At 54.9% G+C, this 18,093-nt stretch overlaps 1 protein-coding gene across 1 annotated transcript in view; it reads right to left on the reverse strand.

The window, feature by feature from the left end:
- Nucleotides 1–13,639, reverse strand: part of fam189b (family with sequence similarity 189 member B) — a gene marked incomplete at its 5' end in the record, with an annotated part of 37,370 nt that extends 23,731 nt beyond the window's left edge. The window contains 2 exons of the mRNA XM_078207267.1: nucleotides 5,129–5,239; nucleotides 13,583–13,639. Of these exons, the coding sequence (XP_078063393.1) occupies nucleotides 5,129–5,239; nucleotides 13,583–13,639 (168 nt within the window). The remainder of the gene's footprint in view (nucleotides 1–5,128; nucleotides 5,240–13,582) is intronic.
- Nucleotides 13,640–18,093: the final 4,454 nt, after the last annotated feature.

Below are 18,093 nucleotides of genomic sequence, written 5' to 3' on the forward strand. Positions count from 1 at the left end.
AGAGAGAGGGGGAGAGAGAGGGGGAGAGAGAGGGAGAGAGAGGGGGAGAGAGAGGGGGAGAGAGAGGGGGAGAGGGGGGGGAGAGAGGGGGGGAGAGAGGGGTGGAGAGAGGGGGGAGAGAGGGGGGGAGAGAGAGGGGAGAGAGAGGGGGAGAGAGAGGGGGAGAGAGAGGGGGAGAGAGGGGGGGAGAGAGGTGGGGGAGAGGGGGGGAGAGAGAGGGAGCGGGAGAGAGAGGCGGAGGGGGGAGAGTGGGGGGGGGAGAGGCGGGGGAGAGAGAGAGGGAGGGGGAGAGAGAGGGGGTAGGGGGGATGGGGGGAGAGGGGGGGAGGTGGGGGGGGAGAGAGAGGGGGGAAGGGAGGTGGTAGGGGGGAGAGGGGGGGAGATAGGGGGGAGAGAGAGGGGAGGGGGGAGAGAGGGGAGGGGGAGAGAGAGGGGGTGGGGGGAGAGAGAGGGAGGAGAGAGAGGGGGGAGAGAGGGGGAGGGGGTGAGAGAGGGGGGGGAGAGAGAGGGGGGAGAGAGGGGGAGGGGGGGAGAGAGGGGGAGGGGGTGAGAGAGGGGGGGGAGGAGGAGAGAGAGGAAGTGGGAGAGAGGGAGGGAGGGAGAGAGGGAGGGGAGAGAGGGGGGAGGGGGAGAGAGAGGGAGTGGGAGAGAGAGGGAGTGGGAGAGAGAGGGAGGGGGAGAGAGAGGGAGGGGGAGAGAGAGGGAGGGGAGAGAGAGGGAGGGGGAGAGAGAGGGAAGGGGAGAGAGAGGGAGGGGGAGAGAGAGCGGAGAGGGAGAGAGGGAGGGGGAGAGGAAGGTGGAGGGGTGGGGGAAGAGAGAGTGTTAAATGATCAGTCGCGAGTGTGCTCCACCCGGACTGTCCCAGTATTCCCCGCTACATCCCCGTCGCCCCTTTCCCCCATTAACCCCCACAACCCCCCTCCCCTTTAACCCTCCCACACACCCACCAACTACTGCTCCTCCCTCCCACCCCACCCCACCCCACTCCTCCCTCCCCCTCCCCCCCTCCCCCTCTCCCCACCCCCCACCCCCACCCCCACCACCCCCGCCATAAAAGCAAATTCCTGCGGGTGCTGGAATCTGAAACCAAAAGAGAAAATGCTGGAAATCCCGGACATCCACATCTGTGAGGGGTGTGTCGAGCTGCGGTTCCTGAGGGACCGTGTTAGGGAGGATCTTAGGCTGATGAGGGAGAATGAGGAGGTGATAGACAAGAGCTATCATCAGGTGGTCACACCAGGGCCACGGGAGGAGGCCAAGTGGGTGACGGCCAGGAAGGGTAAAGCTCGGGTGATTGAGAGCACCCCGGTGGGATTTGCCCCTGCACAACAAGTACTCCTGCCTGAGGACTGCTGGGGGGGACAGCCCGCCTGGGGGAAGCAGCAGTGGCCGTGTCTCCGGGGTGGAGTCCGGCCCTGGAACTCAGAGGGCTAAGGAAAAGGTGAGGAAGGCAGTGTTAATCGGGGACTCGATGGTGAAGGGGACAGACAGGCGTTTCTGCGGAGGTAGGCGGGAGTCTCGCATGGTGGTCTGCCTCCCTGGGGCCGGGATCCAGGATGTCGCTGGTCGACTCCCGGAAATCCTGAGGGGGGAGGGAGAGGAGCCGGAGGTAGCGGTACATATTGGTACCGCTGATGTGGGAAGGAAGGGGTCATGAAAAGAGAGTATAGGGAATTAGGGAGACAGCTGAGAAGGAGGAAAGCAAAGGTAGTAATCTCAGGATTGCTGCCTGTGCCATGGGAAGGTGAGGGCAGGAATGGAGTGAGGTGGAGGATGAATGTGTGGCTGAGGGACTGGTGCAGGGGGCAAGGATTCAGGTTCCTGGACCATTGGGACCTCTTTAGGGGCAGGTGTGACCTGTACACAAATAACGGGTGGCACTTGAATCCCAGGGGGACCAATATCCTGGCGGGAAGGTTGGCTAAGGCTACTGGGGAGAGTTTAAACTAGATAGGTTGGGGGGAGGGGATCGAGACGAGGTGACTGGGAGCGAGGAAGTTAGCTCGCAAACAGAGAAGGGTTATAGACGGTGCAAGAGGGAGGATGGACGGGGGATAGAGAAGGGGAGAGCTCAGACCAAAGGATTGAGATGTGTTTACTTTAATGCCAGGAGTATAGTGAATAAAGGGGATGAGCTCAGAGCGTGGATCGATGCCTGGAAGTGTGATGTGGTGGCCATTACGGAGACTTGGATGTCTCAGGGACAGGACTGGATACTCCAGGTGCCGGGATTCAGATGTTTCAGGAAGGACAGGGAAGGAGGCAAGAGAGGGGGTGGAGTGGCACTGCTGATCAGGGATAGTGTCACAGCTGTAGAGAAGGTGTATGCTGTGGAGGGATTGTCTACAGAGTCTCTGTGGGTGGAAGTTCGGAGTGGGATGGGGTCGATCACTTTGCTGGGAGTTTTCTATAGGCCGCCCAATAGTAACAGGGAGGTGGAGGAGCAGATAGGGAAACAGATCCTGGAGAGATGCAATAATAGCAGAGTTGTTGTGATGGGAGACTTTAATTTCCCAAACATAGATTGGAATATCCCTGGGGTAAGGGGATTGGATGGGGAGGAGTTCGTTAGGTGTGTTCAGGAGGGTTTCCTGACACAGCATGTGGACAAGCCTACAAGAGGAGAGGCTGTACTTGATCTGAAACTGACCAATGAGCCTGGACAGGTGTCAGATCTCTCAGTGGGAGAGCATCTTGGGGATAGCGATCATAACTCTATCTCCTTTAGGTTTGCATTGGAAAAAGAGAGAATCAGGCAAGCTAGGAAAGCGTTTATATGGAATGAGGGGAAATATGAAGACATAAGGCAACAAATTAGAGGAGTAAATTGGAAGGAGGTATTCTCGGGGAAATGTACTGAAGAGAGGTGGCAGATTTTCAAGGAATGTCTGTCTAGGGTTCTACAGGACAATGTTCCGAGCAGACAGGGAGGAGTTGGTAGGTTAAAGGAACCGTGGTGCATGAAAGCTGTGCGGGACCTAGTCGAGAAGAAAAGGAAAGCGTACAAAAGATTCAGAGAGCTTGGCGAAGATAGGGATCTAGAGAGTATACGACTTGTAGGAAGGGACTAAAGAAGGAAATTAGGAGAGCCAGAAGGGGTCACGAGAAGGCCTTGGCAAGTAGAATTAAGGAGAACCCTAAGGCATTCTATAAATATGTGAAGAGTAAAAGGATGAGACGTGAAGGAATAGGGCCTATAAAAGGTGAAGGCGGGAAAATCTGTACGAAACCAGTAGAAATGGCAGAGGTGCTCAATGAATATTTTGCCTCGGTTTTCACAGAGGAGAAGGACCTGGGTGGATGTACTGCGGGCTTGCGGTGGACTGAAAAGATTGAGTATGTGGACTTTAAGAAAGAGGTTGTGCTGGAATCTTTGAATGGCATCAAGATAGATAAGTCGCCGGGTCTGGATGGGATGTACCCCAGGTTACTGTGGGAGACGAGGGAAGAGATTGCAGAGCCTCTGGCGATGATCTTTGCGTCGTCGATGGAGACGGGAGAGGTGACGGAGGATTGGAGGATTGCGGATGTGGTTCCTATTTTCAAGAAGGCGAATAGGGATAGCCCAGGAAATTACCGACCGGTGAGTCTAACCTCAGTGGTTGGTAAGCTGATGGAGAAGATCCTGAGGGACAAGATTTATGAGCATTTAGAGAGGTTTAGTATGCTCAAGAATACTCAGCATGGCTTTGTCAAAGGCAGATCGTGCCTTACGAGCCTGGTGGAGTTCTTCAAAAATGTGACTAAACACATTGACGAAGGGAAAGCGGTAGATGTGGTTTATTTGGATTTTAGCAAGGCGTTCAATAAGGTCCCCCATGCAAGGCTTCTAGAAAAAGTGAGAGGGCATGGGATCGAAGGGGCTGCTGCCCTGTGGATCCAGAACTGGCTTGCCCAAAGGAGGCAGAGAGTGTGTATAGATGGGTCTTTTTCTAATTGGAGGTCGGTCACCAGTGGTGTGCCCCAGGGATCTGTTCTGGGACCCTTGCTGTTTGTCATTTTCATAAATGACCTGGATGAGGAAGTGGAGGGATGGGTTGGTAAGTTTGCCGACGACACGAAGGTTGGTGGGGTTGTGGATAGTCTGGAGGGATGTCAGAAGTTACAGAGGGACATAGATAGGATGCAAGACTGGGCGGAGAAGTGGCAGATGGACTTCAACCCAGATAAATGCGTAGTGGTCCATTTTGGCAGGTCAAATGGGATGAAGGAGTACAATATAAAGGGAAAGACTCTTAGTACGGTAGAGGATCAGAAGGACCTTGGGGTCTGGGTCCATAGGACTCTAAAATCGACCCCGCAGGTGGAGGAGGTGGTTAAGAGGGCGTATGGTGTGCTGGCCTTTATCAATCGAGGGATTGAGTTTAGGAGTCCGGGGATAATGATGCAGCTATATAAGACCCTCGTCAGACCCCACTTGGAGTACTGTGCTCAGTTCTGGTCGCCTCACTATAGGAAGGATGTAGAAATGATTGAAAGGGTGCAGAGGAGATTTACAAGGATGTTGCCTGGATTGAGTGGCATGCCTTATGAGGATAGGCTTGGGAGCTCGGTCTTTTCTCCTTGGAGAGATGTAGGATGAGAGGAGACCTAATAGAGGTGTATAAGATGTTGAGAGGCATAGATCGGGTGGACTCTCAGAGGCTTTTTCCCAGGGTGGAAATGTCTGCTACGAGAGGACACAGGTTTAAGGTGCTGGGGGGTAGGTACAGGGGAAATGTTAGGGGGAAGTTTTTCACACAGAGGGTGGTGGGCGAGTGGAATCGGCTGCCGTCAGTGGTGGTGGAGGCAAACCCAATAGGGTCTTTTAAGAGACTCCTGGATGAGTACATGGGACTTAATAGGATGGAGGGTTATAGGTAGGCCTAGAAGGTAGGGATATGTTCGGCACAACTTGTGGGGCCGAAGGGCCTGTTTTGTGCTGTAGTTTTCTATGTTTCTATGAAAATCCCAGCGGGTCTGGCAGCATCTGTGAGGAGAGAAAAGAGCTGACGTTTCGAGTCCAGATGACCCTGTGTCAAAGTCCTCCCCCACACACCCCCACCCTCCGCATCCCACCCACATAAACCGCCGCCCCCCCCCCCCCTCCCTCCTGAACCCTCTCCTCCCGAGGGGGCGGGGGACGCACCATCTGACAGGCCTCCAGCGATTTGATAGTCTGGGCATTCTGACAGGACAGGATGGAGCCAGCCAGACTCAGCATCACACACAGCACGGACAGCAGGGTGAAGAAGGTCACCTGTGGAGAGAGGAAAATACATCACAGCGTATACGCTCTCACCGTGAGATACACACCCGCGAACATATACGCTCTCACCGTGAGATACACACCCGCGAACATATACGCTCTCACCGTGAGATACACACCCGCGAACATATACACTCTCACCGTGAGATACACACCCGCGAACATATACACTCTCACCGTGAGATACACACCCGCGAGGGGGGGGGGGCATATACGCTCTCACCGTGAGATACACACCCGCGAGCATATACACTCTCACCGTGAGATACACACCCGCGAACATATACACTCTCACCGTGAGATACACACCCGCGAGGGGGGGCGGGCATATACGCTCTCACCGTGAGATACACACCCGCGAGCATATACACTCTCACCGTGAGATACACACCCGCGAACATATACACTCTCACCGTGAGATACACACCCGCGAGGGGGGGGGGGCATATACGCTCTCACCGTGAGATACACACCCGCGAGCATATACACTCTCACCGTGAGATACACACCCGCGAACATATACACTCTCACCGTGAGATACACACCCGCGAACATATACACTCTCACCGTGAGATACACACCCGCGAACATATACACTCTCACCGTGAGATACACACCCGCGAGCATATACACTCTCACCGTGCGATACACACCCGCGAACATATACACCCTCACTGTGAGATACATACCCTTGGGGTATGTACCCACCGTGAGGTCTTGGGGAAGGTATCAGGGTCAAGGGTGGGTACCGGTAGACAGGAAGGTGGGTTGAAGTGTGTCTACTTCAATGCAAGGAGCATCCGGAACAAGGTAGATGAACTTGGGGCGTGGATTGGTACTTGGGACTACGATGTTGTGGCCATTACGGAGACGTGGGTAGAACAAGGACAGGAATGGTTGTTGGACGTTCCGGGGTATAGATGTTTCAGTAAGTGTAGGGAAGCTGGTAAAAGAGGTGAAGGAGTGGCATTGTTAATCGAGGATAGTTTAACGGCTGCGGAAAGGCACTTCGAGGGGGATCTGCACACTGAGGTAATATGGGCTGAGGTTAGAAATAGGAAAGGAGCGGTCACGTTGTTAGGAGTTTACTATAGGCCCCCAAATAGTAATAGAGATGTGGAGGAAGAAATTGCTAAGCAGATTATGGATAGGTGTGGGGGTCACAGGGTAGTTGTCATGGGGGACTTTAACTTTCCAAATATTGATTGGAACCTTTGTAGGTCAAATAGTTCGGATGGGGCAGTTTTTGTGCAGTGTGTGCAGGAGGGTTTCCTGACACAATATGTGGATAGGTCGACAAGAGGTGAGGCCACATTGGATTTGGTACTGGGAAATGAACCGGGCCAAGTGTTAGATTTGGTTGTGGGAGAGCACTTTGGAGATAGTGACCACAATTCGGTGTCTTTTGTTATTGCAATGGAGAGGGATAGGGCCGTACGGCAGGGCAAGGCTTACAATTGGGGGAGAGGTAATTATGATGCGATTAGGCAAAAATTAGGGGGCATAAGTTGGGAACAGAAACTGTCAGGGAAAGGCACTAATGAAAAGTGGAACTTTTTCAAGGAACAAATACTGGGTGTCCTTGATAGGTATGTCCCTGTCAGGCAGGGAGGAAATGGCCGAGTGAGGGAACCATGGTTCACAAAAGAGGTGGAATGTCTTGTGAAAAGGAAAAGGGAAGCTTATGTAGGGATGAGGAAACAAGGTTCAGATGGCTCGATTGAGGGTTACAAGTTAGCAAGGAACAAGCTGAAAAAGGGGCTTAGGAGAGCTAGGAGGGGACACGAGAAGTCCTTGGCGGGTCGGATCAAGGAAAACCCCAAGGCTTTTTACTCTTATGTGAGGAATAAAAGAATGACCAGGGTGAGGTTAGGGCCGGTCAAGGACAGTAGTGGGAACTTGTGTATGGAGTCAGTAGAGATAGGCGAGGTGATGAATGAATACTTTTCTTCAGTGTTCACCAAGGAGAGGGGCCATGTTTTTCAGGAAGAGAAGGTGTTACAGGCTAATAGGCTGGAGGAAATAGATGTTCGGAGGGAGGATGTCCTGGCAGTTTTGAATAAACTGAAGGTCGATAAGTCCCCTGGGCCTGATGAAATATATCCTAGGATTCTTTGGGAGGCAAGGGATGAGATTGCAGAGCCTTTGGCTTTGATCTTTGGGTCCTCACTGTCCACGGGGATGGTGCCAGAGGACTGGAGAATGGCGAATGTTGTTCCTCTGTTTAAGAAAGGGAATAGAAATGACCCTGGTAATTATAGACCGGTTAGTCTTACTTCGGTGGTTGGTAAATTGATGGAAAAGGTCCTTAGGGATGGGATTTACGACCACTTAGAAAGATGCGGATTAATCCGGAATAGTCAGCACGGATTCGTGAAGGGCAAGTCGTGCCTCACAAATTTGATTGAATTTTTTGAGGAGGTAACTAAGTGTGTTGATGAAGGTAGGTCAGTTGATGTCATATACATGGATTTTAGTAAGGCGTTTGATAAAGTCCCCCATGGTCGGCTTATGATGAAAGTGAGGAGGTGTGGGATAGAGGGAAAGTTGGCCGATTGGATAGGTAACTGGCTGTCTGATCGAAGACAGAGGGTGGTTGTGGATGGAAAATTTTTGGATTGGAGGCAGGTTGCTAGCGGAGTGCCGCAGGGATCAGTGCTTGGTCCTCTGCTCTTTGTGATTTTTATTAATGACTTAGAGGAGGGGGCTGAAGGGTGGATCAGTAAATTTGCTGATGACACCAAGATTGGTGGAGTAGTGGATGAGGTGGAGGGCTGTTGTAGGCTGCAAAGAGACATAGATAGGATGCAAAGCTGGGTTGAAAAATGGCAAATGGAGTTTAACCCTGATAAATGTGAGGTGATTCATTTTGGTAGGACTAATTTAAATGTGGATTACAGGGTCAAAGGTAGGGTTCTGAAGACTGTGGAGGAACAGAGAGATCTTGGGGTCCATATCCACAGATCTCTAAAGGTTGCCAGTCAAGTGGATAGAGCTGTGAAGAAGGCCTATAGTGTGTTAGCTTTTATTAACAGGGGGTTGGAGTTTAAGAGCCGTGGGGTTATGCTGCAACTGTACAGGACCTTGGTGAGACCACATTTGGAATATTGTGTGCAGTTCTGGTCACCTCACTATAAGAAGGATGTGGAAGCGCTGGAAAGAGTGCAGAGGAGATTTACCAGGATGCTGCCTGGTTTGGAGGGTAGATCTTATGAGGAAAGGTTGAGGGAGCTAGGGCTGTTCTCTCTGGAGCGGAGGAGGCTGAGGGGAGACTTAATAGAGGTTTATAAAATGATGAAGGGGATAGATAGAGTGAACGTTCAAAGACTATTTCCTCGGGTGGATGGAGCTATTACAAGGGGGCATAACTATAGGGTTCGTGGTGGGAGATATAGGAAGGATATCAGAGGTAGGTTCTTTACGCAGAGAGTGGTTGGGGTGTGGAATGGACTGCCTGCAGTGATAGTGGAGTCAGACACTTTAGGAACATTTAAGCGGTTATTGGATAGGCACATGGAGCACACCAGGATGATAGGGAGTGGGATAGCTTGATCTTGGTTTCAGATAAAGCTCGGCACAACGTCGTGGGCCGAAGGGCCTGTTCTGTGCTGTACTGTTCTATGTTCTATGTTCATACCCGCGAACATATATGCTCTCACTGTGAGATACACACCGCGAGGGGGGGGGGCACATACGCTCTCACTGTGAAATACACACCGCGAGGGAGGGGGCACATACGCTCTCACTGTGAGATACACACCGCGAGAGGGGGCGTATACACTCTCACTGTGAGATACACACCGCGGGAGGGGCGTATACACTCTCACTGTGAGATACACACCCGTGAGGGGGGCGTATACACTCTCACTGTGAGATACACACTGCGAGAGGGGGGGGGGCGTATACACTCTCACTGTGAGATACACACCACGAGGGGGCGTATACACTCTCACTGCGAGATACACACCACGAGGGGTCATATACGCTCTCACTGTGAGATACACACTGCGAGGGGGGCGTATACACTCTCACTGTGAGATACACACCGCGAGAGGGCGTATACACTCTCACTGTGAGATACACACCACGAGGGGGCGTATACACTCTCACTGTGAGATACACACCGCGAGGGGGGGGCGTATACACTCTCACTGTGAGATACACACCACGAGGGGAGCGTATACACTCTCACTGTGAGATACACACCGCGAGGGGGGCGTATACACTCTCACTGTGAGATACACACCGCGAGAGGGCGTATACACTCTCATTGTGAGATACACACCACGAGGGGGCGTATACACTCTCACTGTGAGATACACACCGCGAGGGGGCGTATACACCCTCACAGTGAGATACACACCACGAGGGGGGGGGCGTATACACTCTCACTGTGAGATACACACCACGAGGGGAGCGTATACACTCTCACTGTGAGATACACACCGCGAGGGGGGCGTATACACTCTCACTGTGAGATACACACCGCGAGAGGGGCGTATACACTCTCACTGTGAGATACACACCGCGAGGGGGGCGTATACACTCTCACTGTGAGATACACACCCCGGGGGGGGGGGGGGGGGCGTATACACTCTCACTGTGAGATACACACCGCGAGGGGGGCGTATACACTCTCACTGTGAGATACACACCGCGAGAGGGGCGTATACACTCTCACTGTGAGATACACACCGCGAGGGGGGCGTATACACTCTCACTGTGAGATACACACCGCGAGGGGGGGGGGGGATACACTCTCACTGTGAGATACACACCGTGAGGGCGGGTGGCGTTTACACTCTCACTGTGAGATACACACCCGCGAGGGGGGGGGGGGGGGGGGGGATACACTCTCACTGTGAGATACACACCGTGAGGGCGGGTGGCGTATACACTCTCACTGTGAGATACACACCACGAGGGGGGGGGGCGTATACACTCTCACTGTGAGATACACACCACGAGGGGAGCGTATACACTCTCACTGTGAGATACACACCGCGAGGGGGGCGTATACACTCTCACTGTGAGATACACACCGTGAGAGGGGCGTATACACTCTCACTGTGAGATACACACCGCGAAGGGGGCGTATACACTCTCACTGTGAGATACACACCACGGGGGGGGGGCGTATACACTCTCACTGTGAGATTCACACCACGAGGGGCGCGTATACACTCTCACTGTGAGATATACACCGCGAGAGGGGCGTATACACTCTCACTGTGAGATACACACCGCGAGGGGGGCGTATACACTCTCACTGTGAGATACACACCGCGAGGGGGGGGGGCGTATACACTCTCACTGTGAGATACACACCGTGAGGGCGGGTGGCGTTTACACTCTCACTGTGAGATACACACCCGCGAGGGGGGGGCGTATACACACTCACTGTGAGATACACACCGCGAGAGGGGCGTATACACTCTCACTGTGAGATACACACCGCGAGGGGGGGGGGGGATACACTCTCACTGTGAGATACACACCGTGAGGGCGGGTGGCGTTTACACTCTCACTGTGAGATACACACCCGCGAGGGGGGGGGGGGGGGGGGGGGGGATACACTCTCACTGTGAGATACACACCGTGAGGGCGGGTGGCGTATACACTCTCACTGTGAGATACACACCACGAGGGGGGGGGGCGTATACACTCTCACTGTGGGATACACATCGCGAGGGGGGTGTATACACTCTCACTGTGAGATACACACCGCGAGGGAGGGGGCCTATACACTCTCACTGTGAGATACACACCGCGAGTGGGGGGCGTATACGCTCTCACTGTGAGATACACATCGCGAGGGGGGCGTATACACTCTCACTGTGAGATACACACCTGCGAGGGGGGGGGCGTATATGCTCTCACTGTGAGATACACATCGCGAGGGGGGCGTATACACTCTCACTGTGAGATACACATCGCGAGGGGGGCGTATACACTCTCACTGTAAGATACACACCGCGAGGGGGGGGGGCGTATACACTCTCACTGTGAGATACACACCCGCGAGGGGGGGGCGTATACGCTCTCACTGTGAGATACACATCGCGAGGGGGGCGTATACACTCTCACTGTGAGATACACACCCGCGAGGGGGGGGCGTATACGCTCTCACTGTGAGATACACATCGCGAGGGGGGCGTATACACTCTCACTGTGAGATACACATCGCGAGGGAGGGGGCGTATACGCTCTCACTGTGAGATACACATCGCGAGGGGGGCGTATACACTCTCACTGTGAGATACACATCGCGAGGGAGGGGGCGTATACGCTCTCACTGTGAGATACACATCGCGAGGGGGGCGTATACACTCTCACTGTGAGATACACACCGCTGCGGGGGACAGGGGGACAGATTGGCGGAGTAGGGGACAGTGTTGTGGACTGCTATAATCTCCACAATCGTTGTCGAAGGGTTGGTGGAGTGGATGGTAAAGTGACAGATGGATGTTAACACAGGGGAATGTGAGGTCATGTATTTCGGGAGGTCAGTTATTTATCGGGAATACACAATAAATGGGAATGTACTGAGAGGGGTAGATGGAGTGTGAGACCTTTGTGTAGAAGGACAAGGTTGTATAGAATCACCGAATCCCAACAGGACAGAAGGAGGCCATTTGGCCCATCGAGTCTGCACCAACCACAATCCCACCCAGGCCCTATCCCCATAACCCCTGCTAATTTACCCTGCTAATCCCCCTCAAACTAAGGGGCAATTTAGCATGGCCAATCCCCCTAACCCGCACATCTTATACACTAAGGGGCAATTTAGCACGGCCAATCCACCTAACCTACACATCTTTGGACACTAAGGGGCAATTTAGCATGGCCAATCCACCTAACCTGCACATTTTTGGACACTAAGAGACTGTGGGAGGAAACCGGAGCACCCGGAGGAAACCCACGCAGACACGGGGAGAACGTGCAGACTCCACACAGACAGTGACCCAAGCCGGGAATCGAACCCTGGTCCCTGGCACTGTGAAGCAGCAGTGCTAACCCATTGTGCCACCGTGAGGTACCTGGATCTGCACCAAAAGCGACAGGGTTATGGGCCGGGTGGGGGAAGGTGGGTTTAGAAAGGGCACCTGGGGGTCCTCGGGCTGGCATGAACAGGATGGGCTGAGTGGCTTCTTTCTGTGCTGTAACCTTTCTGTGGTTCTTTGGGTTGGTGTAAGGGGGGGTTATGGTTGGCCTGAGGGTGTAAGGGGGGGGGCGGAATTAAGTGAGGGGGAGGGGGTGGTTTAGGGAGGAGCAGGGGTTTTAATCGGAGGGAAAGAGGTGGGGGTTTAAGGGAGGAGCTTTTGGGGAGAGGGTGTGGGGGGGTGAAGGTGCTCAGGGGGTTTGGGGGGCTCGGGGGTTTGGCGGGGGGGTTGGAGGGACTTGGGGGGGTTGGCAGGGCCCAGGGGTTTGGGGGGTTTGGGGGGTTGGAGGGCTCGGGGGGGGTTGGGGGTTTGGGGGGGCTCAGGGGGGGGTCGGGGGGTTTGGGGGAGCTCAGGGGTGTTGGAGGGGCTTGGGGGGTTGAAGGACTCGGGGGCTCAGGGGGTTGGGGGGGCTCAGGGAGTTGGGGGGGCTCAGGGGGAGTTGGGGGGCTCGGGTGGTTGGGGCAGGGCTCAGGGGGAGTTGGGGGGGCTCGGGGGGTTGGGGGGGCTCGGGGGGAGTTGGGGGGGCTCGGGGAGTTGGGGGGGCTTGGGTGGTTGGGGCAGGGCTCGGGGGGAGTTGGGGGGGCTCGGGGGGAGTTGGGGGGGCTCGGGGAGTTGGGGGGGCTTGGGTGGTTGGGGCAGGGCTCGGGGGGAGTTGGGGGGGCTCGGGGAGTTGGGGGGGGCTCGGGGGGTTGGGGCAGGGCTCAGGGGGAGTTGGGGGGGCTCGGGGGGAGTTGGGGGGGCTCGGGGGGTTGGGGGGGCTCGGGGGGTTGGGGCAGGGCTCGGGGGGAGTTGGGAGTGCTCGGGGGGGTTGGGAGTGCTCGGGGGGGTTGGGGGGCTCGGGGGGTTGGGGCAGGGCTCGGGGGGAGTTGGGGGGGCTTGGGGCCGTTGGGTGGGCTCGGGTGGAGTTGGGGGCTCAGGGTGGATTGTGGGGGCTTGGGGGGTTGGGGGGACTCGGGGGGGTTTGGGGGCTCAGGGAATTTAAATGGGGGGTTTAACAGGGTGTTTGGGGGGTCCTGGGTGGTTTGGGGGGGGTCACGGGGGGGTTTGAGGGGGGCTCAGGGGGGTTTGGGGGCTCTCAGGAGGTGTTGGGGAGGCTCAGGGCTTTGGGGGGTCTCGGGGGGGTTTGGGAGGTTTCGGGGGGGTTTCTGGGGGTCTCGGGGGGTTCACTTACCACCAGGGAGAGGGGCCGCTTCCAGGAAATTACACCAATGAGGCCAGCCAACAGCACCTGTCAATGAGAAGGAAGCTTATTGGTTAGTCTATCTACTGTTAGCAACCTATCAGAGAAGAGTTCCAAACCCACCCCCACACTGGGGGCACAGAGACCCCCCTCACTGGGGGCACAGAGACCCCCCTCACTGGGGGCACGGAGCCCCCCCTCCCCCTCACTGGGGGCACAGAGACCCCCCCTCACTGGGGGCACGGAGCCCCCCCTCCCCCTCACTGGGGGCACGGAGCCCCCCCTCCCCCTCACTGGGGGCACAGAGCCCCCCCTCACTGGGGGCACGGAGCCCCCCCTCCCCCTCACTGGGGGCACAGAGCTCCCCCTCACTGGGGCACAGAGACTCCCCTCACTGGGGGCACAGAGACCCCCCTCACTGGGGGCACAGAGACTCCCCTCACTGGGGGCACAGAGACCCCCCTCACTGGGGCACAGAGACCCCCCCTCACTGGGGGCACGGAGCCCCCCTCACTGGGGCACAGAGACCCCCCTCACTGGGGCACAGAGACCCCCCTCATTGGGGGCACAGAGACCCCCCTCATTGGGGGCACAGAGACTCCCCTCACTGGGGGCACAGAGACCCCCCTCACTGGGGCACAGAGCTCCCCCCCCCCCTCATTGGGGCACAGAGACCCCCCCTCACTGGGGCACAGAGACCCCCCTCACTGGGGCACAGAGACCCCCCTCACTGGGGGCACAGAGACCCCCCTCACTGGGGGCACAGAGACCCCCCTCATTGGGGGCACAGAGACCCCCCTCACTGGGGCACAGAGACCCCCCCTCACTGGGGCACAGAGCTCCCCCCCCCCTCATTGGGGCACAGAGACCCCCCCTCACTGGGGGCACAGAGACCCCCCTCACTGGGGCACAGAGACCCCCCTCACTGGGGCACAGAGACTCCCCTCACTGGGGGCACAGAGACCCCCCTCATTGGGGGCACAGAGACCCCCCTCACTGGGGCACGGAGCCCCCCCTCACTGGGGCACAGAGACCCCCCTCACTGGGGGCACGGAGCCCCCCCTCACTGGGGCACAGAGACCCCCCTCACAGGGATGCTGGGATGCTGAGCTGTGTGTAGGTTACAGGGGACAGAGTTGCTGCTAATATTAGAAGGTTTGCATGCGGCATTTCTAACCTCAGCCCCCGCGCAGCACTGCAGTCATGCATTTCTGCTGAGGCTGCTATTCGATTCCTGCCGTTCTGTAACCCAATTCTCCCCCCCGCCCCCCGGCAAAAAGCCAGCACAATTCTGTATTGATCCGCCTGGAAACACAGCGAGAGGTAATATCAGCACCATGGGAGCAAAAGGCAATTTATCTTGAACAGAGGAGGAGGAGGTGGGGATTTACTCAGTACTCAACTCCTAACTCTCAAAGCAGCCTCACCACAGAGATATTTATAGACTTCTCAAGGTGAAGGAAACATCAATGGAATATTTCACACAGTCTGAGCATCAAACACTCCCAGGACAGGTACAGCACGGGGTTAGATACAGAGTAAAGCTCCCTCTACACTGTCCCCATCAAACACTCCCAGGACAGGTACAGCACGGGGTTAGATACAGAGTAAAGCTCCCTCTACACTGTCCCCCATCAAACACTCCCAGGACAGGTACAGCACGGGGTTAGATACAGAGTAAAGCTCCCTCTACACTGTCCCCCATCAAACACTCCCAGGACAGGTACAGCACGGGGTTAGATACAGAGTAAAGCTCCCTCTACACTGTCCCCCATCAAACACTCCCAGGACAGGTACAGCACGGGGTTAGATATGGAGTAAAACTCCCTCTTGATATGAACCTACTCCTCCTAGGTACAGTGAAGAGATCTGGATGAGAATTGCGGAAGGAATAACTAAAATGCAATCTAAATTATTAATATGGCTTTTATAACTCAGCTTCTGGATCCTATCGTTCAAATGAAATGAGTGTCTATTGGGTAAGTGCCCAGTCTAGATGTGAGGCAACTTGAGCAGGAATCATAAACAGGATCTCAACTCTCACCCTCTGTCACACACTCTTGATCTCTCTCCCACACTCACTCACTCTCACCTCTCACACACACACACTCTCCCTCGCTCACACACATTCTCCCCCTCCCACAGAATCCCTACAGTGCAGAAGGAGGCCATTCGGCCCATCAAGTCTGCACCGACAACAATCCCACCCAGGACCTACCCCACAACACCAAGCATTTACCCTATCTGGTCCCTGACACTAAGAGACAATTTAGCATGGCCAATCCACCTAACCTGCACATCTCTGGACTGTGGAAGGAAACTGGAGCACCCGGAGGAAACCCACGCAGACACGGGGAGAACGTGCAGACTCCGCACAGACAGTGACCCAAAGCTGGGAATCAAACCTGGGACCCTGGCGCTGTGAGGCAGCAGCACTAACCACTGTACCGCCGTGGGTTACACACACTCTCTCTCACACACAGTCCTCACTCACACACACACTCTCTCTCACACACACACTCTCTCTCACACACACTCTCTCACACAAACTCTCTCTCTCACACAGTCTCTCTCACACACACTCTCTCACACACACACTCTCTCTCACACACTCTCTCCTCACACACACACTCTCTCTCACACACACACTCTCTCTCACACACACACTCTCTCTCACACACACACTCTCTCTCACACACACACTCTCTCTCACACACACACTCTCTCTCACACACACACTCTCTCTCACACACACTCTCTCTCTCACACAGTCTCTCTCACTCACACACACACACTCTCTCTCACACACTCTCTCTCTCACTCACACACACTCTCTCTCTCACACACACTCTCTCTCACACACACTCTCTCTCTCACACACACTCTCTCTCTCACACACACTCTCTCTCACACAGTCTCTCTCACTCACACACACACACTCTCTCACACACTCTCTCTCTCACTCACACACACTCTCACACACACACACTCTCTCACACACACTCTCTCTCTCACACAGTCTCTCTCACTCACACACACACACTCTCTCTCACACACTCTCTCTCTCACTCACACACACTCTCTCTCTCACACAGTCTCTCTCACTCACACACACACTCTCTCTCACACACACTCTCTCTCTCACTCACACACACTCTCTCTCTCACAGTCTCTCACTCACACACACACTCTCTCTCACTCACACACACTCTCTCTCACACACTCTCTCTCAGACACACTCTCTCTCACTCACACACACACTCTCTCTCACACACTCTCTCTCTCTCACACACTCTCTCTCAGACACACTCTCTCTCACTCACACACACACTCTCTCTCACACACACTCTCTCTCTCACTCACACACACTCTCTCTCTCACAGTCTCTCACTCACACACACACTCTCTCTCACTCACACACACTCTCTCTCACACACTCTCTCTCAGACACACTCTCTCTCACTCACACACACACTCTCTCTCACACACTCTCTCTCTCTCACACACTCTCTCACACACACACCCTCTCTCTCTAACAGACACTCTCTCTCACACACACTCTCTCTCACACACATTCTCTCTCACTCACACACACCCTGTCTCACACACACCCTCTCTCTCACACACCCTCTCTCTCACACACACACACTCTCTCACACAGTCTCTCTCACTCACACACACACACTCTCTCTCACACACTCTCTCTCTCACTCACACACACTCTCTCTCTCACACACACTCTCTCTCACACACACTCTCTCTCACACACACTCTCTCTCTCACACACACTCTCTCTCTCACACAGTCTCTCTCACTCACACACACACTCTCTCACACACTCTCTCTCTCACTCACACACACTCTCACACACACACACTCTCTCACACACACTCTCTCTCTCACACAGTCTCTCTCACTCACACACACACACTCTCTCTCACACACTCTCTCTCTCACTCACACACACTCTCTCTCTCACACAGTCTCTCTCACTCACACACACACTCTCTCTCACACACACTCTCTCTCTCACTCACACACACTCTCTCTCTCACAGTCTCTCACTCACACACACACTCTCTCTCACTCACACACACTCTCTCTCACACACTCTCTCTCAGACACACTCTCTCTCACTCACACACACACTCTCTCTCACACACTCTCTCTCTCTCACACACTCTCTCACACACACACCCTCTCTCTCTAACAGACACTCTCTCTCACACACACTCTCTCTCACACACAGTCTCTCTCACTCACACACACACACTCTCACACACACCCTCTCTCTCACACACCCTCTCTCTCACACACACACACTCTCTCACACAGTCTCTCTCACTCACACACACACACTCTCTCTCACACACTCTCTCTCTCACTCACACACACTCTCTCTCTCACACACACTCTCTCTCACACACACTCTCTCTCTCACACACACTCTCTCTCTCACACACACTCTCTCTCTCACACAGTCTCTCTCACTCACACACACA

Source organism: Mustelus asterias, unplaced genomic scaffold (assembly GCF_964213995.1).
Source record: "Mustelus asterias unplaced genomic scaffold, sMusAst1.hap1.1 HAP1_SCAFFOLD_2168, whole genome shotgun sequence".
In the NCBI taxonomy this organism is placed as follows: Eukaryota; Metazoa; Chordata; class Chondrichthyes; order Carcharhiniformes; family Triakidae; genus Mustelus; species Mustelus asterias.